We start from the raw sequence: 26,475 nt of genomic DNA on the forward strand, positions 1-26,475 counted from the left end.
CCACTGAAAAAAAAAAATTATAACCATCATATTAAAAATTTGAAGTTGTTTCCAAGGAAAAGTTTATTTTTTGGCGTATTTTCCTCTCTTTTTTTGTTAATAATCTTCTCATTGTTAATGTGGACATAAATGGAAGATTATTGCACTGCAGTTTAGTGCTTGGAAATTGGGTGCCTTTTGATATTATCTATACATAATCCTTCTCCTTTAAGCAGGTGAAGTGGCTGAGCTGTTAGCTCTGATTCTCTCTCTCTCTCTCTCTCTCCTGCGACTGTATTTCAGGCTCTGGATTTGAACACCAAAGGTGCAGGTGGGCTTCAGATGGTCTGTTGACGTTTGGCAACATGAACTGAAATATGAAACAATGACCCGTGGATGGAGGCCAAGGTTTGAGAGCCAAGTGCAGTGCTGATAATATGCATAGCTAAGAGCTGGAACCATGATGCAGGAAGGTATGGTGAGCTGAATTTGGCTTTCTTTATGTAGTATTTTAGTATTTAACTGTTTGAAGGGACTGCAGTTACAGTCTTTTTCAATACCGAACAGCAGGGGGCGCTGTATATCTATTCTTTTGACTGAAGTACTCTTGTCAGCTGCAGAATGTGGCGGTGGCCTCACAGCAGTGCAGATACAGGAGTTCTGGGCACATACTGTGCCTATTATTGCACGCATTTTCACAATGATCTGGGCGGAACCTCATGAATAGTAACTCCTTTAGAACGGCGTCACTCTCAGGCATCATTAACATCCCACTCTGCAAACCAGACCTGTACGTTAAATTTGCACAGCGGTATTTCCTCAGGGTACAAGTTGAAGCTACAGGGGGAAAAAAAAGAGCAAAAGCAAGGAACGAGCTGGAAAAGCGGGAGGGATGAAAACGTGACAGCAGAAGAATCACGGGGAGAAATGGTGGCAAGAGTCCGCCTTGCGTGATGCTAAAAACCAGGCTTTAAAGAAATAATGGGCATAGTGCGTCTTCTGCTTTCTTTGCTTTACATCTCTGCATCACACAGACACCCAGTGAACCTCAAGTGAAGGTCGAAAGTGTAAACAGCGTGTAGATTATGCAGCAGAGGAGGCAATTCATCAGTATTGTTGGTGTGCTGTCTGATTAACAATTGAGACTGCAACACACGCTCACAGCCTATGTCAGCTGTCACTCAGGTTCTGATGAGGGAGTATAATTTCCCCCTCAGTATGTCTGTCACATGTGCCTAGCCAGTACCTGGTGTTCTGAAACACTATAGCCTATATAATTTATCTCTGTATTGTAATGAAAGAGTCTAGCTTGATTTATTCTTCTTCTTTTCACAAGTTACATGTTTTAGCTTTTATTTATTCTAAACTGCTTTTTGAAAGTATTCAATTAAATTAAAATGGATATGTTTTTGGATTTTGTGTGCTGGACCTACACAAAATATTCTAAATTTGTGAAGTACAATTGAAAGGGGGAAAAAAAGAAGAAGAGAAATAAGGGGGAAACCTAAACAACTGTCTGATGCAAAAGTAATGTGGTGTAAAGATCACTAAATGTAATGTTCAGTCCATTTTTTTTAATTTGAATTGTTTTTTAGGTAGCAAAAATGTATTCTGTGGCTCCCTCATGGGAACGTCTACTTGATTTTCCAAACTGAGAGCGCTCTGACTGCTCGACTACAGGTAAGACACTTATAAGCGGTTCACGCGACCCCACTAAAATCCCTTCATGCCCTGATTACCACTCCATGGCTGACTTGCAGTCTACACAGTTAATCAGATCAGTAATTAACTGTAGCAGGAGGTTGCATCAGATCCTTACCCAGCTCAGTTGAGTCACCAGAAAGAAATGTTGGCAATGTGTATAATCTCAGCATTTCTCAAACAGATTGTCACAAACTTTGTCAAGTGCATGAGGTGTTTTTTTTTTTCCCGCCCTATTTTAATTTCATACTTGCTCTGTTTTCACATACGTACAAAAAACGCTTAATTGAATTAAAGCTGGTTTTTTTTAAACCTTCTCATTCTCCAAATTTGGAGGACACTGACCTCTTTCTGCTGCGACACCGACTTCCCATAAGAGCTTCACACAATCCCGCTTAAAAAAATGCTTAAAACTAAATTATGGAGGTGTGTTTTAGCAAAAACCTGATATGCGTGTCATTACATTTTGAGATAACCACCTTTCCATAATACTGTACCCTGCTTAGACGCCGTCACTGCTTGTTTGTAACGAAGAATGTAATGTGAAGAAATGATAATAGAAAAACGCGCCCGTGCCTCCAGAAAACCATTTTAGCCCATGAGCTTAATGTCACATGCAGCTGGTACAGAAGCAAGGACTCTAAGGTTGTTCTCAGCTTGGTGGAAGTGAGGTAAGCAGGAAACACTGCAGCATTTACTTAGAGATGATGCCACCCCTGTAATATAATACCACTTCAATGCTACTCCCGATTCACCACGTATAAGCTTCAAAGCTACTCCACATGTTAGTAATTGCCTTCATGACACAGTCTCATCTAAAGTTCTGCATTGTCAGTGTTGCAGAGGTAAATGCAAACTTGTTCTGTCAGGTTGCATTTCCCTGTGCAAGACGGAACAAGATGCTGCTTGTCTGTGCACGTTTAAATTATTAGGGATCTGTTCTGCGGTTTTACCTGCACACTGAAAATTGGTACCGGCAATGGAACCAGAGTAAATCCTGCTTTCATATTGCGCCTCACACCATCTTTACCGTTGCCTCGGCAGATGGCTCCACCACAGGAATGGGCTCAGAATCGAGAAGTAACAGTTCAGCGGGTTTCTTTTTTTGTGTGTCTCTCTGACCATTTCCTTGTTTGTGTTCTCTCTTTTTTCGATTCCCTCTTTTGTCCTGCAGTGTTTGCAGTTCTGGCATTAGCGGAGCCACCCAGAGCCAGGGAGTGAGTGTTAATGCCTCCCACCTGAGCATCAGAGTCCTTTTGTAGGTGATGGAGTGAGGAAAACTCAACCCCCGTGCTTGTCCTCTGTGAGCCAGAAATACAAGTGATACAGTACAAGAAAAATAGTAGCTGGAAGAAATGGCGTTAGAAGCTTTTTTTTCTTTCAGCTGGAGCATCATACATTCTAAATTCACTGGTACATGCCAAACATTTGGATGTATTACAATAAATAAAGGGAATAAAACTGGCAGGGGGTGAGAAAGTAATATGAAAGCTTTTCAGACTGTGCTTGTGGGCTGGATCTGGTGTGTGGTTGAAATCAGTTTCACCTTCCCATAAAGAGCACACTCACAGACACATTTTTGATACGAGGTAATATCAAATCATTCTCTGGTGTAGCCCTGTCTCCACGGTGCTAGCTCAGGCTGACCCTGCCTGATTTGTACCATAAAAGTCGATGGTCATGCAGAGCACAACATACACCGCGTGGAATCAAAGTAATTCTGCACACAGAGCTATCCGACCTCCGTCTGTGTCTTAACACACCAGCAGAGGAGAGAACACATGACGACAACTGCAGGAGTACAAACGACACAGTCCAGCTAACTAAAGAGAAACAATTGATTAAGTATAATTTTAAAGGATTGTATATAAAGTCAAAGATTAACAAACAAATGTGCGTCTCGTATCCTGCATATTGAACTAGGACAACTAAACCCTTTGATAAGCTTCTGTATCAGTAAACGACTGTTGAGGTCCTAATGTTGGGTTATTAATCTCTGGCTGAGACACCTAAAGGTTTCTCATTACAATTTGAAGCCCTAATGCCTTAAAGTCTTTGTTATTCATGAGTTTTCATTGTCCTTAAGGTTCACGTTGGTATTTACTCTCTTGTTGTCTGTAGATTGCCGTCAGATTAATAAATGAATTTTCCATTAGGAACAATGATCCCATTCTCCTGAGTAACAGATCTAAAGAATTGTGTGCGTTTCTTTTCTTGCTTCTTTTGAAAATATGGGAGATATTAGGGCTCGGTTATGACATGTCTAACATGTCAGTAGGATTTGCTTTAAAGTACATTGAAAGCTTCTTCTCAAGTACTTCATCCTTTACTCACTAATGGGATTTGTGTATTGAAGAGGGCGGCTGCATGTTGACTTCTTTTTTTCTTGAGTTTTGCAAAATTTGTATTGACATTTTTTTTTTTTACCAATAATAAAGTAGGATGTTTTATTTGATAATATTCATGCCCTGTTTGGGGTAATTGATATTGCTTATATCGGTTGCTGGGTATTACATTGATAAAGTGAGTTGTACAAACAGCACCACCCACTGACTACATTTAAAATAACTCAAAGCTCACCAAATCTACACCAAGTCTTTTAGGTCTGACAATTTACTGTTTGCAGTCACTTTTACACCATCCATCGACTAAAATCGATTTGACTTTTTGGCTACATTTTCCAGGTATTAAAACAACAGACACCACACATTTCAGTAACGTCCTTCCTTTATGCAAACATTAATGTGGTTGCAGCACCCTCACATTCTTTGAACTATAAGTAAGAAAGTAAGAAAGTAAGAAAGCGCTGTGTCACTGTGATGGTAGACCATTCAGTCAGCAGCCTGTGGAAGTCATCTTCTCCAGCAACAGTCAGCCAGATCAGGCTCAATTTATTATATTTCATGCTAAGCCTCTACTGTGAGGAATTCTTAAGATGCTGTAATTAATGTATTCTGTCTAAAAGAAGTAAAATGAGAAGAAAGAAGGACGAAGCTCCAGAAAATAGACTAATATTATTGACTACCTGACAGACAGACCGCAGTTAGTGAGACTGATAGGCTGTGTGTCTGGAAAGATGGTCAGGAGCACCACGGGGGGCTGTACTCTCATCGTTTGTCCTCACTCTGTACACTTCAGACTTCCAGTACAACTCGGAGTCCTGTCATCTCCAGAAATGCTCAGATGACTCTGCTGTGTGGTGTGTTTTTGTGATGGATAAGAGGCTGAGTGCAGGGAACTGACTGGCCATTCTGGGCAATGGTATGACAAGTCCAAAAAGTCTTCATTAACTAACATTATTGTATTGTAAGTAAATTGGAAATTTAATAACAGCAACACATTCAAAAAAGGTCTGGAGAGAGGCAAAGAAAAGTTAATTATGGAAGATTCTATGATCAACAGACCCATTGGCAACAGGTGAACATGTCACCGGTCATCTTTATGTATAAGGACTGGGAGAATGACGCAGCTCCATCCTGGGATTTGATCTTTCATCATCTACAGTGCATAAAATTGGAAAAGGAATCTGGGAGTCTGAGGAAATATCAGTGCATAAAGGCCAAGGACGACAAACACTCTTGGATGACCTGCAGGCCCTCAGGAGGCACCGCATGAGAGACCATTACGCTACCGCAATCAATATATCCACATGGGCTCAGGGGTACCCTGACAAAGCATTTCACTCATCACAGTTCGCCGCTGCATCCAGACATGTAACTTGAAACTGTATTACACAAGGACAAAGCCATGGATCAGTTCCACGCAGAAACACAGCCGAGTTCAGCCAGAACAAGCTCATCTCGGATGGACAGCGGGGATGTGTTCTGTGGTCAGATGAGTCCATGCTTCAGCTGCTTTTGGGAAGAAGTGGCATCAGGTTCTCCATGCCAAAGATAAAGACCATCCAGCTTGTTGCAATAGCCAGAATCTGTGATGTGATGGGGGTGCATCAGTGCCCATGGAGGGGAGGACTGTGATATCTGTGAAGGTATTGCTAATGCAGAGGTGTAAATTGGAATTTTAGAAAGAAATATGCTAGCATCAGGGTTGTGTCTTTTCCCAGGTGATAAGTGGTTATTCCAACAGGAAATGGCAGACCTTATTGTGCATAATATAGAGCAGTTTTACTTCATAGCGTGTGCTTGAATCATCAAGAAGAATCCGACAACTGCGGATCGTTGAGCTGCTGAAATCTTGTATTTAGCCAAAATGGACAGATTCCTCCAAGAAACCGCAGAAGTTAGCATCCTCGCTTCTCAAAATGATTGTGATTGAATAGCTGGTGTAACAAAATGGGAAATTATTATTCTAAAAATATTTTCTTAATTGTTTTACAGTTATCACATTTTGGAAAAGAGAACAAAAAAAAAATCCAAGTACAGTCAGTAGATGATCATTTAGGGCAACAGTTTTTCATAAGTGTGAGAGAGTGTTTATGAAAAATACTAATATACTAAAGATATTAATACAAAGATACTACAGTTTAACTCTTCACAAAGGTGTTATTATTCTAACACGATTGCCCTTAATTTACTCAGAATGTTTATCCAGTCATTCATTTTTCATACCCACTTAATCCAATTTAGTCTCGCGGGCGGGGCTGGAGCCTACCTCAGCTGTCACTGGGCGGGAGGCAGACTACACTCTGGCCAGGTCGCCAGTCCATATCAGAGCCACACAGAGACAAACATGTCACCGTGACAAAGACACCATGCACGCTCACACTCACTCCTAGGGACAATTTAGAGACACCAACAACCTGAGATGCATGTTTTTGGACGGTGGGAGGAAGAGAACACGTACGCATACACGTGGAGAACGTGCTCTCTCCACTCAGAAAGACCCCAGCCGGGAATCGAACCTGTGAGGCAATGGTGCTAACCACCACACCACCGTGCAGCATGTTTGTTCCACACAAATGCACAAAGTATGTCCTCCACTATCTCTCTTTCTGAAAAATGCCGATGGTGCAGTCTTCAAACTAATCTTTCTCTTTCACAGCACACTTTTCCATCCCATGAATTATGTATCACATTAATTAGGCTTGTCATTACAGAATATAATATAATACAATACAAATCCACTGGAAACTCCCCTCTGTTCCAGTTCAAACATAAAACGGACATTTTCATCTTCCCCTCTCTCCCGGTGTCATTGTTGGCTGTGTGTTATGGATGAGAGGGAGGGCCCTGGGTATTTGTTGTACCACTCGGGACACTGCATGGCATTGCGCAGGGGGAATACAATGAAATAGCACGATAACAAGATAAAAGCCTCGTGTTGGACTTCAAAGGGGAGCGGCTGTGTGAAACACGGTCTGCGCCTTGATGATTTCAAAAGAAAGGTCTGCATTAATGGAAGCCAGGGGCTCTACATGTGCACACATGGGGTGTCGTATGTAAACACACACTGTGCATGCAATTGTGTGAATATATAAACACCCTCCCACTCCTCAAATCATTCAGGACTTAAATGGAAGCATTCTTCCTCTCACTGCTGCTATCTTTTGTACTTTAATACGGGACTTAAGCTTCTCCTAACTACCACGATCAAGTTAAGTCTTGTTAATTGAAGCTCCGTTTAGCTGCAATATGTTGCCCTGTTCATATGCTGTATGCAGTGCATGTTTAGCATAGAGTAACCTTAAGGTGTAAATCTCTCACAGACCTGTAAGTCTTGGCAGAGTGAGGTGCTGCCTCTGCAATAAATTTGAGAATCGCTTATTGATCCGTGCTGGGCTCCAAGAGAGTGGGCTGTTCTAGCACCTTAGAGACAGTTATGCTCATGCTTATGACAGCAGGGAGTGGATATTCAGACATATATCACTTTTTTCTCTTTCTGTCAATTATGGACCCACACACATTTGACAAGCTTTGAGGCACTGCTCTCAACATGAAGTAATGAGAGGATGTTGGGAGGTGGCTTCTGCATTGTGAATCCTTTGGCCTTTCATCGATTCAGGGTTTTAGTGGCCCTGTATTGATTGTCCGTCTTTCCTTGTACAGAGATCAGTCATTTGCTTGATCACTCATGCTCTGCGGCCAATTGTGCTTCCTTTTTGTTTCAGCAGCAGAGAGACTGCGGAGACAAGTCAGGCATAGGTGAAGTCTGACAAGCTTGGTTATTATGGTAATTATGTCTTAGAGCGATAGCTTCTGAAAAGCCTGAAAATTTAACAATCCTTAAGCACAAGCCTGCAAACCGGTGAGACATTGCATGTGCATGTGTGCCTGGGTGTGTTATCATCTATGCCACTGCTCAGCTGCAAATGCTGTCAGATGACATTACTCTGATGTACAGTATTTGTGCACACCTGTGTGTCTCAGCGTAGGTGTGTGTGTGTGTGTGTGTGGCTTCACTCATTTTCCTGTAATCATCCAGTGTGCGTCTGCAATGAGTAATGAAGCTCTGGCTGTCTGGCGGATGCTGTTTAATCATGCAAATCAGCGACACACTCACTCCCTGCAAGGATATTACAGTCAATGCCGGTCACCGGGTGATGTTGACCTACTGCTGGCTGATCTACTCTGCCCTCTTCCCTCTACCTCTGCGAATTACACCAAAGCGCGAGTGTAGAGGATGGCGAGGAACGGGAGAGGCACAAAGAAGGACAAAGTAGTGAGGGCTGAAGAAGCTGAAAACCCACACACACAGATGAAAAGAACAACTTGGAGAGAAACAGATGAGACAATAAGCAACGGGAAGCATAAAAACAGGGTTTTAGAAGTACATTTAATTTGATTTTGTGTGTTCACTGGGAGCACGGTATGCTCTGTGTTTGTCAATGAATTTGATGGTAATTCAGATATTCTATATATGTAGCAGCTGACAAACAGGTTTCCTTACTCTCTCATAGAGGCACTTACATGTATTGTGTTATATCAGTAACTGTTATAGCATATCTTATACATAGGTGGTTTAGGTAGGAGATCATATGAGTTATTTGCATGTGAGATGACCCTAACATTAGATAACTGCCTATAGCATATGAGTGGCTAGACAAGGCAGTGATGTCACAACTGCAACCAGCAGAGTAGTGTTTTTCAACGGCTTCTGAGGCATAGTATACGAGAAATGGATTATTTGTGTCCATGTGTGTGTATGTGTGTGTGTTAGGTCGGAAGTCAGTTGTGTCCGTGTGTGTTTTTGGATATTGAAGTCGACGAGTACTGACATTTGCACTGATGTGCACTGAAATGGAAAACTCAGCACCGAATGACAAAACACCCGACTCTCACCTTAAAACCTGCAGGAGCAGGTCCACTCTATAATGCTACACACAAACACAAACACGCACACACACACATACACATAACACTTGCTTCTGCCAGATTGGATGTTAATTGCTTCTTAGTTCCCATAGCTTGCTTTATATTTGACAGCACATTACATCCCTTATTTTCTTCTTTTTTTATAAGAAAATTATTTCAATTTAATCACTTATTTTTCTTATACTATTCAGGAGACAAGTTTGATATTTGATGTCGCTTACAACTAAAACCTCCTAATTGACTTTTTTCACCACTATCTTTATAGCACTGCATTTACTCAGTGTTTCCCCAGGATAGCCGGTCTAGGTTTGGTAGGCAGGATACGACTATTAGATTAAACAGTTCGCTGCTGCCAGAAAACCAAAAAGGAATAAACAAAATAAAATGTGTCCCCCTTGAGAAGAGTGTGGTAACACAAATCTAATTGCAATTAACAGGCTTGTGTTATTTACAAAGAATGTTCATAATGTTTCTCAATATATTTATTTGTAATGTAATTAGTTAGTTTGATATTTAAACTGTGACATAAATGCAGAAATTCGGAAGAAAAACCTGGCATATTGACAAAGTTAACTGGTCTTTTTTTTTTTTTCCACCATTGAATACTTTGTTAATGCAGGTTGAATAAACCACAGCCAGTAGTTTATTTTACATTATTTTTCTATTCATCAAAAAACAAAACAAAATAAACGAGTTAACGGTTGCATTTCCTACCCGGATTTATTTCATACAGGTGGAGAAAAGGTACCTCATTGATGTAGCTGTAACAACAAACATGACCATTTGTGACAATCGTTTTAGATAGGGGGATTATTTACTTGGAGATTTTATGGAGATCAGGTGGGATGTAGAAGCCGGAACTGTGCGAGACTGATAGCAGATAATAGTTCATTCCTCGCAGCTTCAGGCTGTCACGACAACGGCACACGAGACAGGGGGATCAACGGTGACAGAGTGCTGAGATAAAGCCTGACAGAGATGGAACCTGTGCGTTGTAAGTCTCGTTTTCTAATTTAATGTTTTACTTATTTATTTTTTTCATAATGTCTCTCTTGATTTACACATCTTCTTCGACGTCTCTGGCATCATAAACGTAGCTTCAGTTTGTGGTACAGCGTGTGATATGATTACAAGCCTTCCAGCTCATCCTTTGGCATTTGGTCCAATTTTTGGTCCTGCTTAACACTGCAGAAGAAAACACCCATCCAGTTGTTTTTAATGCTCTGATGTGCTGTGGTAAACTTTACGGTACCGTGAAACAAACATTGACAACAAGTAACTAAGGTCACTAATTCGGTAGCACAACAGCTCAGTTCTCTAACGGTTGCACCACAGATTTATTTCTCACAGATGGATTGGATTGTCTTTTTTTACGTTCATAAGTCTGTCGTCTATCATGTTCTTGTGCATTTACATTCTCAAAATGTGTCCCTCCTTCTATGTAACTGATATGAACAGATATGTTAAAGTGAACACAACTCTGATACTAGAACAGTTATATGTTTTAAAAAAACCTATTTCTTGTTCAATTTTTCAACACTTTTCGGGTATAGGGTCATTAAAGTTTAAATAAAGGTGTAGGCGCTCCCAAGTCATTAGTTATCGTTGATGTAGCTTAACATCACGTTAAACAACATATGAATGCAAAGTGTCATTGGGGAGTGGTACAATTATATAAGTTCACCAAACCGCCTTGTCATTTCCAACAAGTTATACACAGCAGCAAATAGAATGAACATCTATTTCACTCTTCTTTAGTGGACTGCTTACCATATGTTGAGGATATTGGACATCCGCCACAAAACAGGGAGGATATATGAACAATGGATAAGCAACTCGATCCATCCCCTCAAGATAGTGAACGGCATCACACGGCATACTGCCAGCTCTTGTGAAACTAATAAACAAAGCAAATTAGTCTACAGTGTCACTTGGGACCAAGCAACTAATAAAACACACTGTCCAAGAACCAATCTGTCACCCTGCCATGCCTAAATTAAGAAAGAGACTATTTGGAATGCTAAATTGGATTTTATTGGATGGGAATGAATTTCAATCAAAATAAAGCAGGTTTGCTTTTTGTGGTAGAAGCAAATGAGTGACTGTATTATTTATTTTTCTGTAGCAGTTGCTCCAAAGAGCGAGCGAGAGAAAATATCTGTTGATTGTTTTTCAAACTGCTGCTCTCAAGGTACGAAATCACATTTTGTGGTGTCATGTTATGATCATTTGGATGTTTAACAGCACTTGTAAAAGGTTGGTTTTCATTTCCACACATAATTTGGTTCTTAAGGCGAGGTTAACCATTCAAGTGTTTCTCCTCAAACAGATGAGTGAAGGTTTTTCTCCATCTGTGTTGCAACCACACTCTGAAATTGGAATAAGATGAATGTGTCATTTACGCTTTTAGTTAGAATTTCAGTTCCAGCTATGTTTGTTTTGCTACTCTCCTCTCAATAAGTGGAACTAAAAAAGCAACATGCTATAAGGCAGGGAAATTGGTGCACTTGTGTAAAGGTTGAGTAATTTAAGTTAAAAGTAGCAGGAGAACATACAAGGGGATATTGTCTCTGTGAAACCCAATTCCTCGTCTCATGTTCACTGTATGCCATCTCACAATGAATCTATTCTGAATTTATTCCTCCAGTGTGCTGTGCCAAGCAAATACAGGCTTCTGTCTCACACACAAATGACTCCACATATGGAAGATGGCAAGATCTTTTTCTGTTCTATCAATCAGTTTGGCCTTTGTCATTTGCTTTCTTGTGTATATTAGTGTGTCTAACATGCACTTGATATTTGTATTCTAAATACAGCTTCCCATTGAACTGCCCAGTAACCCTTAGAGTGTATTCTTGTGATGAAGCTGATCCAACAATGTAACCAATAATGGAAAAACAAGAAAGAAAATAAACCATCTGAATTCATGTTTCGTGATTGATCTCAGTGCCTTGGTGCCAATCATATAATAAATTCATCTTCTGAAAGCAGCCTTGCATCAGATCTTTCCTCTTTTTGTCTCACTGTGCCCATTAGAATCTACCCTCTCCTCATCTCCCTTGCCTCAACATCAGCGTCAAAGCCACAAACATCAAAAGTGCTACATAACCACTCATTTGAATGCACTTTCCGCTTCGTTCATGCTTATGCAACTAAATAAAACACAAGCGTGCGTGGCACATCTTAGAATGAGTACATCCAGTAGCCTAGTATATCATCAGACTTTGAGATGGAGCGGATCAGCTCCTGCAAACTGTCGAGGTTATCTGATCAGTGGACAAAACATGTATCGACAAAGTCACGAGTATGTCCTTTCACAGATACAAACCATCTCAACTAAGTGTTCCAGTACACTAGAAAACTCAACAAAATGACAAAACCCAGGCCAGTGTTGATACACTGAATGTATACATGCAGGAAGTATTTGATTCTTAATCACATACACTGGTTATGTTAATCCAACTTTATTTGATTAAGTATGATTTTAGACCATATTTTTTTTCAATTTCATGTTAACTTCGTTTAAGTAAATGTAGCAAAACGATGGGAATTCATGCTAAACAGTTTAGCCTTTCAGAATATCTACTGAAATGTCTAACTTGCCACAATCTATTCACTCTTTGATATATATATATATATATATATATTTTTTTTTTTTTTCTACAAAGAACGAGATCTGTGGATTTTTTGTCTGTCTCCAAGTTGGAGGCAGGTCTGGAACAGATCAGTAAATAATTTTCTCTTGTGCCTCGCCGTTTCTTTTTTTGTCAGCTTTCTCCCTCTTGCACCCCTTTCTTGCCCTCCTCTGTTTTGCCCCCTGTACTTTAACTCTTGTGAATGCAGACATGGGAAATGTAATTCCACTGTGGATACATCCTGTACATGAAGTGCTGGCTTCAGTTTCACTTCCCGAGCTCCTGTGGATATACAGCATATGTTCAGAAGCTAAAATTGGCTTTTTTTTCCATCTGCCAGCAAAGTTTGCAGTTTGGCAAAGTGACACGTTCTGCTTTACTTTGCTTCGCTGGTGTTTTCTTACATTTTTTTTTGGCCTTTCTTCTGTGCTTTGTCTAGTTTGAGCCAACCTCATTCATCTTTCCAGCTGCTCTTTGCATGCTTCTGTCCGCCTGCCCCTCTGTGTCTCTCTCTTGTTCTCTAAACTCGCTCTGTCTGTCAGTGATATTGTTGCTGTATTTGAGGACAGACCCAGACGCAGCAAGGACAAATGAGAACATTTGTTACTGAAAAGCTCCGGTGGGTTCTTGATCCTAGCTTTTACAAAAACAAGAAACATTGACAATCAACGGCCGCTCACAATCCCATTTGCAGCAAAATTGGCTTTGACTCTCTGTGTTACATACCTGTACGCTCACACTCAAGACTGTTAGGTAAATGGGGAAACTAACTCTTCAGTGGAGGGGAGAAATACAAGCTATAAGTGTCTTCATGCTCAGCAGAGCGACTGATTGCAGTGATATTGGAGATGACAGAGATGTGGCAAAAAAAAAAGACTTACAGTATAAGAATGAGATTTAGAGGGAGCTGGTTGGCTTAACACTGAAACACATCTATGAACTGTACACTGACAATGGTACTCAAACGCAGATGCAGCCAAACAGCTAAAATCCATACTCTAATAAGCACCTTCGCAACCTATTAATGTGGTATGTAAGCACTGGTGTTTCACCTTGATGTCTTAACTCCTTAAATCTAAAAAGTACTCTTAAACTGAGCCATATCTTTAAGGTAACACGCAAGATGGAGTCCTTTTTGTGTCTGACCGTACTTGTATCTGCATCATTTCCTTTTCTTTTTGTATTCAGTATTAAGATTCAAAGCCATATTTTCATTCAGCCATAGTAGGATTTACAGAGCAAATCTGATTGGCTGCCATGTCCAAATGGTTGGAAGATGGATGAAATGGAAATATAGAATAACAATGTAGATAAATCTTCTTTAAATCTTAAAATTGAATCATGACAGAATATGTTTTGTATATTTATTCATTTTCCCTCGCACTTGGCAACACAGTGACTGAGTGCTTAACAAGTTAAACGGCCCTCATTTTCTGCTAGAATATATCCAGTGCACGTTGGCATTCAGAACATTTATTTTCTCAAAGCTGGACTGACACACCAAGATAATGCAATCAGGAGTTGAAAAATAGCATATATACATACGATTGGTTGGAATAAAACTGCACCTTTCCTGTCATGATCTTTGACTTGAAATTACCAGAAAAAGCTGGACCACAGAAAAAGAAGCCAGCAACAACAGGGAACAAACAGAAAAGAATAGCACCCATCTAATTTCTTAAATGAATAAAAATGTATAGCATGAACAGAATGAACAGAGCTGTAAAACTGTCCAAGTCACTGCCTTACAAGTTATCAATTTGCTGACAGATTAATAGTTTGTCAGGTTTTTGGGTTATGGGTCTAGGTCAGCCGGAAGAAGCTCAGTGCCAACAAGCTAACAGGGAGCATATCACCGCCTGTCTTAGCAGAGTTGGACATAGCCTACTTCATCCATGTCTGATAGCTGCATTTAAATATACAGAGTAATTCTACAAGTCTCTGGAACTCCACTGAAAGAGTTGAACACCATTCATCCAGTTATTTCTTCCTTTGTTGTGATGATGGCAAAGAACGCTGTCAAACCATTCAGTTCAGTGTCACTGGCATAATATCTGAGGAGTGTGGGAATGGCATATGACACACACCCTTTTGCATGCTATGGTTGGTGACATCATCATCCTGGAAGAAACCACTCTCATTTGGATATAAAAGTGACTACAAACTCATCACAACCTCATCACAACCCCCCCCCCCCCAGCAGCAAAACAGAGGCACCAGTTGCCTTCACTGCATGGGTAAAAGGTTCAGGTTTTTCCTGAATAAAAAATAAATAAATGTCACGCTTCATAAATATCTTCATGGACATGTTGAACGGTTCCTGTTATTGCAATGCAGCTCTGGTTCTGAATACATTTTCGGCACATTACATATATTCTGGCAAGATTCTTTAAAATTCATGAGAGTCTTTATAGCTTGCCCTTCACTGCAACCTTGTGTCGTGCATTAGGCAAATTTGAGTGCATCTTACTTCAAGCTATTGTTCTGCCTCTTATTGTCACTCTTGATGGGCTCACAGCACAGAGTGGATGAGAGTCTTCAGCCAACAGCCCTTAAAATTAAGACCCATGTGTAAGAGGGGAAGCTTTTCAAGATGCAATGGCTATTAAACTCAAACGCTTTTAGATAAAGCCACTGAGCACCTCTGACATTTTCAAACACCTTGACTCAATGGCTTCTCCTCAGTCAGTGAAAGAGAGTGGGTGATGTGTATTTTATTGATTTATTCATTTTCAGGTAAATAAACTGCATGGATAAAAACTGCTGCTTTTGTTCTTGTGGATGCTCCACAATTTGGAGTACAAATGATAGAATTAGCTTCCTACTGAGCTGAGTTGATTGTATTGTAAATGCAGAACTGCACTGAACTGCAGTAAGTCATTGTATCTTATGGGATGAACTTTAGATCAAAGTTTCTGCTCCTCCAATCTTCTGATAAACTGTCAGTTAGATCCTGAAAGAGAACTCAGGGAAATGAAAGCAGTCACAATGCTATCAGTGCCAGTAGAACGTGGTCAGTTGTACTCTCCAGATGTGAAACAGATGTTAATCTTAATTTCAATTGATGGTTTTGATTGTTATGCTTCATCATACTGTGCATTGTTATCACATAATCAGATTATCCCATATCTTCCATTGCCCTTTGATGCAGCTGTGAGCTGCATTGTTGCAGCACTGCAGCTGCAACGCAGAAAAGTCGAATCATCTCTGTGCAAAGAAGAGCTAAACCAGCCAGAGCAAGTTTCTGTTGCTGCTACCTCCCTTCAGCATAATAAATAAACGTCATATTTAATTTTCCCCATAATTATAAAATTGGATTAAGAAATAGAAAATAGAAATGAGTTATAAAAACTTGAGTATGTGAATTTTTTATGGCATCTTTTCAGTATTGTTTATTATTTGAGTGGAATCGACAATTAACACAACTATAAATCTTTTGAGTACGTCAGACTTGTCCTCTCCCACCCATCAAATCATTCTACAGAAAAATAGAATAGTTTGAATACTGAGGTTCTGTCAACTCTCAAACTGGTTTTCATGTTAAGGGAAACCACAACGCTTTTTTTAAACCCAGCTGTTGAAAACCGGTTGTCACCATCCTGTGTGACTGAACTGTTGGGGCTTGCTTTGAATAAATCTTTCAAAGCACAAACCAGTCACTCAGAGGCTTTGCTGAATTATTTTTCGTTATCTTACAGAATAGCAGGCCAGATGTTTAGAGAGCCAGTCAATCAGCCATTATGATGAAGGTGCAACAAGGCTGAAAGTAGCAGTGTCAGCACTGCTCCCAATCCCACAGTTTATGCTGTCACAGCCTCTTGTTCTAAACTAATGGCTGTAAGTTGGAGAGAAGAAGCAGAAAAAAAATCAAGAGTAGAGAGTCAGAGGAGGAAATTGCAGGTTGTTAAGGGACAAGCTTCAGCCATTAGCACTGACAGGCACACTTCCTTGGAGAGTCATGTTGAGTGCAACACAGGAGTGAATCTTTTTACAGTAGTTGGTGTGCGTGTGCGCAGGAGAAGATGGAAAGAATAAACACACGTGAGGACTGATGCAAATTATTTGACAGTTCATAAAGGCCACAAAGCTGCCTATTAGAATTGAATGCATACAGGGTTTGCTGATACTGTACCTGCTTAATTCATCGTCTGAAGTCATAAAGAAAGAGTGAAAGGTGAGAGTTGATGACAATGGAAAAGGGAAAAGAGAAGATATACTGAAAGCAGACACAAATAAAGAGACGCTCAAAAGGAGAAAAAAAATCCTCTGATCAGGTAACATTTATAAAGCTTAAGTATCGCCTAGAGAATGAAAATGATTTTCTCTAATCTTCTGCAGTCAGCTCCTTTCACAGGCACTTTATTCATCCTTTTGTTGTGCCACCCCCACAACCTGCCTTATCTAGCTCTTTCTCTTGAGACTGTGATACAATCAGTGGGTCTGGACAACTCCCTGGGCAGTTAGCCTTGACAGCTGACAAGAGCTGGTTTCGACACAGCCCAGTACGTGTGTGTCTCTGTTAGGAGGGACTCAAGTGTGGTCTGTGAGTAAAGTTTGCAGGGTGATACAGTCAAATAAATAGATAAAGTAGGGGAAGCTGAGTTAAGACCTTTGGTCTCATATTAATAAACCTACCTAACTACATTAGGGAATAAAATGGCATTTGTTTATCTTAATTTTTCAGTCATTTAAAGGGAAGCTAATCTTGCTGCAACATAGCCCCATAGAAACTTTCACACTACTCAATGACCTCTCAGGTGTATGTCCCCTGAGCATTATATAGTCAACAAATTATTGTCCATGTTACTTGCTTGAGGTGAAAGTCAGGTTATCTCTCAACACATCAAAGATATTCTACTGGGTAATGTGAGTCATTATATGTGCAGGGCACAAAAAAAGGTCTTAATTAACTCACAAAAAACTTCTGCAGTCTAAATATTTAAATTCTGCCTTTGTGTGTATAAAACCACAAACAGTTGAAGCAACATATCTGTGCTGTTCTTTTCCAACTATCTTCTGACCTAATATTTTTGACTGGTAATTCTGCTGGAGAGATACATTTTTCCTCATTGAGAAGAAGCTATAACCTATTTTAATTTATTTCATGCTCCCTACTCAACAAAATAGCCTCGACTAATCCATTTGGGATATTTGTTTCCATTTTCACTTTTTCAGAGATCTCCCTCTGCCACTGTAAGATTAAAATGTTTAATACTGAGCAGAAAGGTCACGGCTGAGACATAAACGGTAGGTTTTCAAGTGAGGTCCAACAATTTCTTGTACCAAAGGAGACTAAAGGTCCCCGGGGATCTATGTGCTGCCTCGGGAGGATATTAATTAAATCCTGCCATTTGAGGTATCTGTTGCAAGTGTGCACTTAAGGAGGTTACTGGACTAAAAATTCCTTTTTTTTTTATGACAGGGCACGTCAGCAGTTCTCAAAGCCCTAAATATTTGCTCTTCAAAATCATACATTTTCTAGTCTGATTACCTGAAAATGCTCTGGGTATAACTTTGGATTTTTCCTCTTCCTGTAAATGACAAAGAAGCAGATGATATTGGCCTGCACTGTTGACTACAACTCTGCCATGAGGCTAATGCTGTGGTAATTTGGCCGTACACATTTGAACCAGAAAGCAGTTCTCAAGAAGAGGACGCTAAATCAGACGTGGTGTTATGCGAATGGATGAAGTTTATTTCATGGTAATGTCTTTACTTCCGATTACTTTCAACAATATTAGAAACATAACAGCAACGGATGATATGGGCCTTTGGCTTGACAGAGTTATCAGCTGGTAATGTGAAAGCTAATGTAAGATAAGCATTGTTCTCAGCTCTGACATGTTTTGCAGCTGATAAAAAAAAACAAAAACGAGCAAACATTGATCAAGGCTGCTAACTCACACGCAGCCACCTGTCAGCAGCTGGTGCTTGTGCCAAGAGACACGGGACAAGGAAACAACATTAAAAAAAAATAATAATAAAAAAATAACTTGTTGACGGACATGCCTTCTCATACTCCCACCATCAGCTGGATGAATGGCTGGAAGAGTATCAGACAATATAATTAGTGTAGTGGCAAAATCCACCTGTTTTTGGGTCAAGTTAGCAAAGCAGTTATCTGAGAAATGAACACTGTAGACCCATGTCCTTTAGAATTTTTAATGGGACACTGATGTTTCCAAATGAGTGAGTCCACTCCTCCTTCTTATTTAACATCTTTGAGTGAGACATGAATGCTTAAAGAATCACAACTTTAAACAGAACATGTCTTCCACCTTCACCACAAGAGCTAAACTAAGTAAACAGCTCTCCAGATAGCTTTTAATATCTCCTTTAGCTTATTAGCTTCCGATTCTAACGGTTTCTCAAAGCACAGTCAAATTAGCTGTAAAGTAGTCACAATTAACTCTCCGGTCTTCTTTTCATAGAAAATAGGGGCTGTCTGACCTCACATTTCTTAGACAGTAGGTGGAGCTCTGCAGATTCAAAGCAGAAATCCTCAGCCATGCCAATGATGACTGATTTTGCTCTTGATATTAACAAATCCAAAAGATTGACTTTGGTCAAGGGGGTACCTCAAAGACCCTGAGGACAACCGAAATGTTGCAACAAAAAAAAAAAAGTGCTCCAAGTCTTGAAGACCCATACACACTTTTCCACCTTCCTGTGGTGACATTTGAAGGACAGGGGCCTGGAGGGAGAATTGGTTTCCAGAGGTTAGATGAGGTGGAGGGCTGGCTGGTTGAGGGTGTGAGGTAAACAACACCTCTGAGTTCAGCGTGCATGCCTAATGTGCTCTCTCGCTCTGACAGTTCTGCTGGGCAATACTGCAGATGAAAAACTGTCTGGAGAAGTTGCCTTCTCCTGCAGCATCTCACCACCTAAGCCTCTAACACTGTCTGTTAGCTTTACTCTATTCAGCTTTGCACATTTCCTGCTCATGTGCCTGTCCCGTCTATAGCTTTCTCTTTCTTTCTTTTTGAACAGATCTGACTCAACGTCTTTCCCCCTGCCGTCATGTCGAAGAATACTCTATGATGTATGGAACAGGTGTGGAGACTACATGTTTGTAACATTACATGGAATGCAATATTTTCTGGTTTCATATCATATCATGTGCTGGAAGAAAACATTTTTTTGTGACTTAGACTGACTTTTAGTGGTTTCATAGCAGTGGTCAAAAAACAATGGGGCATTCCCTTTTCCTTTGTACATTTTTTAAAATGCATACTAATTATATATTCAAGGTCATTGGCAGCAATGCACACATGCAGATTAAAATACATAGATATGTACAAATGTAAATCAAATACTTTGAAGTTGTGTTCAGACTAAAGGCAAAGCAAATTTTTGTGGTGGTACAACTGTGTATGAATACAGTGTACATGTTTGCTCAAGGCAGCATGAATATAGCAAAATCACGTCCAGAAAAGTTGGACATGTTGAATATATACCAAAAATCTGTGCTCTTGCTATGTCCCTTTCGCCAGAGTGAAATGTCACCATTTTTTATTTCTGGAAATCATAGATAGGCATAATCTTTAATGTTTGTCGGCCCAAAGAGCTCCTTGTCACACATAGTGAGTGATACTGTGTGAGGAAACAAGCATAGTATTGAAAGGCTGTATTTGACTTATTTCATTCTCTTAAATCTGGCCAAAGAATGAGTGAGAACTCAAAAAAAGGGTTTCACACAAGACAGAAGCCATGGTACTTAAAGAAAAACTACAAAACAGCTGTGTTACATTGGAGTTGAATTGGAGACTCATGGACAAAGGGTTGGTGATTTGGTCTAGTGGCTAAATCCACTGCTACCCCTCCAACCTTGGGCTCATTAGCTGGTTGATAAGGCACATAGTCATGCAGGATAATATGCTTAAATTACAAAATGGCAATGTGAGAGGTGTGGACATTATGCCAGTGTCCTTGTAGAAAAAACTTTGTAACATGACAGCCATCTTCAAAACAAGCTCGTATGTATAATGAATGGGAGAGAACAATTGAAATGGGCACTGGGACAAGTCATATTTGATCAAATCTGCTGATTTTGTTTCAAAATAAGGTTTTAAAAGCCTTTCAGTACCTTCATTCCTAAAAATCAAAACCCTTTAGACATCAGGGTTTCTGAACTGATTGGTAGACTTTCATCATGAGCTAGGTAAGATAATTATAATATTATAATATCATATGGACACTTGGCATACATTGTACAACTACCATGGTTTTGCAGAATTCTATCTATGGTTCTTTAAGTTGCAAGTCTCTCCCTTATAATATATATAATTAGCCTTCATTTATATCATAGCCATTCATATCTGTGTTTTCTAGAAATGTAAAATGGTAATATTCTGCTCTGTGTGGTGGGTTGCCTCGTGGTGCAATTGTACTCCATCTTATCAATATAGAAGAAATCAAGAGAAAAAAGTCTCAGCCACTTACCAATGGTACACACAACTTGAGTTCCTTGTAAATTTTGAAATTAGTCTGCATAAGAGCTGTGGGGAACACACGCTGTACGGAGACACACTTTTTTCAGTGGTGTCATACAGCACGTGCACTTGCTGTTAGTAATGTATAGACACAGTATGAAAACACTCCAGCAGTCAAATTTGTGGGAATCAATCAAGGCAAAAGGAAGAATAAATTTGCTTCGCATTCTGTTTGAGCACAACTTTACAGCTATTCAAAAAAAATATATTATTAGTGGTTTTTACCCCCCAACCTGAGTACAATAGCTTCATTTGTTCAAGTGATCCAATTGGAGCCCATTTCTTTTCTGACTGGGTCTCTTAGAGGGCAGAGGTGCCATCTGAATGGGTGTGAGCTCAGCAAAGTCAAAGCAAGAACAGACAGTAATGACTACTGTTGTATTCTGAGGAGATAAAAATCACATTGACATCATTTACTCAGGGCATACACATATAACATTTATTGCTGTGTTGTCAGGTTTTAAACTTTGATGCCATACTCATTGACACAAGGATTTGTCTCAGAAAGATAAAGGATATATCTTTGAAGCTAAAACAGCCCTTGGTTGCTTTGTGTTTCCCCAATTCAACCTTAAACCTCTGGTATCCTCACTGACAAACAAGACACTTCAGGAAAAGGCAGTTGCTTCACCCGAAGTCATAAAAACACACAAACAAACACAGCCACCCACACACACAGCTGTCTCACTCATCAATTTCCAACACCATGCAAATAACCATAGTCATCAAAGTGATTTTGCATGATAAAAGAGGTCAAACCCTCAGATTTTCTAACATCACCTTATTCCTTTTTTGAGAAACTAAAAAGTAGGGTAATGTTCAAAACACTAAGGATACAACAGTCTACCTCTAGAAATCAGGCTTAAGGACAAGTATCTCCTTTTCTGAATGAAGTAATTCATCAAGTGGCAGAAGCTAAAATTAGTTTCCGTTAAAGATGCAACACTTTGTTCCTTGTTACAGTGTTAGCTTTCGATATCAAACAATAAAGTGGAAAAGAGTTGCTACAACATACTTTATGTGTCAAGAGATGGGGAAGAGAGGATGAGCGTATCAAGGTGTCATTTCAAGAATAAGCATACTGTATTGCAATCCCAGATCCATGCTTGAGGAGCACAAATGTGCCCGTGATAGATATGTGGTGATGTAACACTCAAATTAAAGCTTTCATAGACATGATTTATACTGTTCGTTGTTTTTATCCACACGGCTGCAAGCAAACAAAGCTCCCTGTGTGCAGGTATGTCTGAGAGCTAGACTGTCCCCATGTGGTAAGTGAATATGGCTGTTCCCATCTCTGGTCGTCCTCATACTTCCACATCTGGAAAAAAAAAAAAAAAGTCCACAAGGAACAAGTGTCCCCATAGAGAAATGTGCGGCAGGGAACAATCACTTCAGCGCACAAAGTTTTTTGAAATTTTTTGCTTTGTTGTTTTATACACTGTCCTTACTTTAAAAAAATATTATAAAACTGGAAGCCACTGGCAGACAAAAAGTCCTAGACAACAAGTCGAAGACACTGCATGGGTTAAATTAAATCAAGACAAACTAACCGGCAACACTTGAATGTGCCTATATTCTCTTTTCTACAAAAATAGTGGAATAGAAATCACATGGTTATCACCCAACATTGACATCTTGATACACCTCTGTATATAGATAAAAATCTTGGTTAAATGCAATCCTGTCATGCAACCAAGGTAACCTTGCAACACCTGCGATTTTGTCCATTCATCTTAAATCCTTGACGATGGTGAGAGGGAATGGAGTCAAAAGGAGTGTGCTTGAAGTCTCACTAGCTGCGAGACATATCAGTGCTCCAAAACTTGCCCCATGCACACATTGCTGCGACTTCTGACGAGGTTTTTTTTTTTAAGCTCAATTCAACCTACCTCTCTTTCACTCTCATTTTTTCATGTTCATGAATGAGAGATGCAAGAGATGGAAGGAAAGATAACCAATTTCACATATCACTCCATGCACTGTTATACCTCCGCCATCTCTCAATTCCTTTTCATTTTCCGCTGCCACTGAAGACCAAGTTGACAGATGCACAAAGTCAATACCTATCTCCTGTTTCAAAAACACTGAGGTATGGTGCAGTGATGAGAACAATTTAATTCATGCCTTGGATACCCGAGGCAGCGCTCTCACACACAAACACTATGAGCATGTATTTCTGAACTCTCCTCCACCTCACATTTTTACTCTGATCTCAGCAGAAGGGACTTTGCCAGAGTGAGTAGGACCTGTTGTTTCCGTCTGCCAGAACAGATGGGAATTATATCCGCTTTCTATTTCTCCAGCCAAAAAAAAAAAGACCTGCCTTTTCTATTCCCAGTCTTCCTTCCGCTATGATATATTCCAACATTATAGATCCTCCTCCAACTTACTTTCTGTCCTGCCTCCAAAATGTAAACAAATGAAAACAGTTTTTACTGGCATGGATAGCTATGCTGAGTTTGGGTACTTCTATTTTTGCATTTTTAGCCTCACTGAACTGTGGTGTTACAGAGAAAAGGAAACTACACTAGAGTGACATCAAGACCCTTTGTTGTGTCGTTAAGTTTGAGCTCCTTTGTGTCTTCTCTTATTGGCATACTGATATGAACACGACTCCTAGTTGTCCGGTGCGATCAGAACCTTCAAATTCATCCTCCAGGACTACCGTCCCTTGGAGGGTAAAATGGCCCGTCTTCAGCCCTTGGGCTTTAACTCTGCAGGCCACTTCTTCATCATGAAACCATAACCAAGACCAATCCCCTACAGAGCGTAAATTGGACATAGGCTTTACATAAATGTAAATAAAGAAGGTGAGGGGGCAAGATGGGTGTTTGATTTTGGAATACAGGATATCATATGTCATCAAACCTCTGTCTCACTGATGAAGCAGAGAGAGTGAGAGGGACAGCAATGGGTTTAGTACCAAAGAATGGAAAGACAAAAAGTGAACAGTAGGTTTCATCTGTTTTTTCGACAAGGCCCTACTGTTGTTTGGCTTGAGCTCTTCCCTTTCAAACCCGGCTCTCCAACTTCTAGTTCCCCTCTTCCCTCTCTTCTTCTTGGATCTACTAATACCCTTGTCCAGGGGTTTGCCAAGAAGCCCTGGGGGTCCATAAGCTCCAGGCCCATAATTTCCCTGCGACCCTCCCTGCCCCGAGAAGACATAAGCATCCCCCCTTTGTCCAGGCTGCCCGTGCTGTTGCACTTCTTGACTGCCCCTCCTGGGTACACGAGGGAGCTGGGGGAGAGTAGTGATGTCAGCGACAAGCTGCTCAGTGCCTCTGACAAGTGTTCACTGTTGCCCGTTTGGCTGGAGCCACAACCACCGATAGATGATCCAATGCCTATGCCCAGGTCCTCGTCTGAGGGGTCAATAGAGTCCTCACGGGTGTAGCCTGGGCTAGTGCTGCCTCGCCCGCTGCTCTGGCTGCGTTGGTGACCCTTTGTAGCCAGAAGGGTTAAGGTGGATGAGGGGTTGGGCCTTGGCCTCAGGGTTTGAACTGCAGGGGAAATGGTAGTTCTCTCTTCAGACTGTGGGGTAGGGCACATGGGTGGTAAGGTAGCTGTCTGCATTGGCAGCTCCAGGTTCTGTGGTGGAGAGACACTGAAGCTTAGTCCTTCTTCCAGGGTGGTCTGAAGGCTACCTTCAGAGCTGCCTGTAGCAAGGGATGAGTCACTGTGGGACGGGTACTGAAGAAAATAAAGAGAAAGAGAGGGTGGAAAAGGAAAGTGAGCACATCAATTCACTTTAAAAGTGTTCCAACTTATTGATATTGATTTCATAAATGTATTATTTTGAGCTAGCAATCAGCTACATCTAAGTAAAACCTCTCACTATCGTTGTATGTAATGCACCTCAGGTGTCATCTACATACTTTTAATGTGTTTTATGTTTACTGTTCCCTACCTGTGCACAGAGCATCTTTCTATGGGCTCCAGGGGAGTGGAATGAGGCCCAGGAGGATGGGGAGGTCAGCCTAATGCCTCTTGACAAACGTAGGCTCCTACTGCGGGGAGGTACAGGGATGGCAGCACCTGCAGAGTGGAAGAACTCTGCAGGCAGATGGAAGAGAGTAGAAATACCACTGGCTCCTCCTTCTCCTTCTTTGTTTCTTTCCTTGTTGCTGCTGATGGATTTGCCACCTTTCGGAAAGAACACAAGTTTAATGTCTATCGCAGCTTTCACTCATACTCTGACTGATTGATCAGTTGTATTGGTAAGGTGTATTTGTCTGTATTTATGAGTGGCAATAGCAATGTAACAGCTTTTAACAATACAAAAAATATATAAGACATACAGCTGGATGCCAAGAGTGAATTGCTACCGAAGTCTGTGAGGATGGTTAGAAATATTTTTTGCAGGGTCGTGGACAGAGCTACCAGCTGTTTCAGTTAAGATGACAAATTTTAGAGCTGTATTGTGAATGTGTAGGCCAAAATGTTCGAGTGTTTGAATACTTTTTTTTTCTTTTGTACTCTTCATGTTCCACATCCATTTCTTGGTTTTTCTTTTGTTGTTTTCACCAGTGTGAATACTGATTGTTCCCACCTGTGACAGCCCTCATATTTTAGATGGTCTTGCAGCTCTTTCTGTCCTTTGTCAGCGTGTCTATTTTTTTACTGTTTTGGTTATTTTACATCCATCTCAGTTTTTCTCTGTGCACCTCCTGGTTGCTCCCTGTGATTTTCACTTTGTTGTTTCTTGGATTCATCTTGGTTGGATTGTTGTTTGGACTGCCAGACTGGACTACGCAGCCATTTTCAGTTCACCCCGGTTAAACAATCATCCTTTCTTCCTTTGTCCCTGTCTTGATGATCTATGTTTTTCTCATATGGTGAGGAATATGGTGGTGTTAATAATTGCACCACAGTGTGAATTCATATCAGCCTTCCATCTGTATGTAAACAGTCATTTAAATGAATACACACTTTTTTTCTTTTTTAAATGAGCCTTGTATAGATTTACAAACCAGGGCTGCAGTGAGGTGAGCACATATGTGGTTGGTGTGTTTGCATTTCTGTCTCCTGCTGAGCGGACTCCTTCTCTGTGCCAGTGCTGATGGCCCTGCATGGCTGGCACGGCCCCAGGACCTGGCTGTGCACCATGGTCTGAGTCTGGTGACCTCCTTCATGACCTCCTGCACCACCAGCCTCTTCAGAGCTGCGGGAGTCACTGCTGCACCTTCCCTGAAAGAGAAACAATAACCTGACATTGAAAGGAAAGTTTTTTTTGTTTTTTTTTTAGAAGAAATCTTAAAATTAAATGATTAAAGATTAGATTATTAAAGAAGATGTGTGCATTTTTTCTGTTTATCTGAAAGAAGATGCATTAGATATGGAGAAATGTTAAATCAAATGATTGAGATCTGGGACTCATGTGCATAAGCTTTAATC

At 40.4% G+C, this 26,475-nt stretch overlaps 1 protein-coding gene and 1 long non-coding RNA gene across 5 annotated transcripts in view; one reads left to right on the forward strand and one right to left on the reverse strand.

The window, feature by feature from the left end:
- The first annotated feature begins 274 nt into the window (after window positions 1-274).
- Window positions 275-12,085, forward strand: LOC140273429 (uncharacterized). The gene is made up of 3 exons (XR_011908034.1): window positions 275-457; window positions 1,575-1,659; window positions 2,855-12,085. It is a non-coding gene; the product is annotated as an uncharacterized lncRNA (long non-coding RNA).
- Window positions 12,086-19,616: 7,531 nt separating this feature from the next.
- The window catches only part of cacna1ia (calcium voltage-gated channel subunit alpha1 Ia), a 76,875-nt gene continuing 70,016 nt past the window's right edge, over window positions 19,617-26,475 (reverse strand). For all 4 annotated transcript variants that reach the window (XM_072368984.1, XM_072368983.1, XM_072368982.1 and 1 more), the window contains 3 exons: window positions 26,052-26,268; window positions 24,989-25,224; window positions 19,617-24,771 (listed from right to left, as the gene is read on the reverse strand). In XM_072368984.1, the coding sequence (XP_072225085.1) occupies window positions 24,040-24,771; window positions 24,989-25,224; window positions 26,052-26,268 (1,185 nt within the window). In that variant the 3' untranslated portion in view covers window positions 19,617-24,039. The remainder of the gene's footprint in view (window positions 24,772-24,988; window positions 25,225-26,051; window positions 26,269-26,475) is intronic.

Source organism: Leuresthes tenuis, unplaced genomic scaffold, assembly GCF_036924035.1.
Source record: "Leuresthes tenuis unplaced genomic scaffold, fLeuTen1.0.hap1 SCAF_17, whole genome shotgun sequence".
NCBI classification, from domain to species: domain Eukaryota; kingdom Metazoa; phylum Chordata; class Actinopteri; order Atheriniformes; family Atherinopsidae; genus Leuresthes; species Leuresthes tenuis.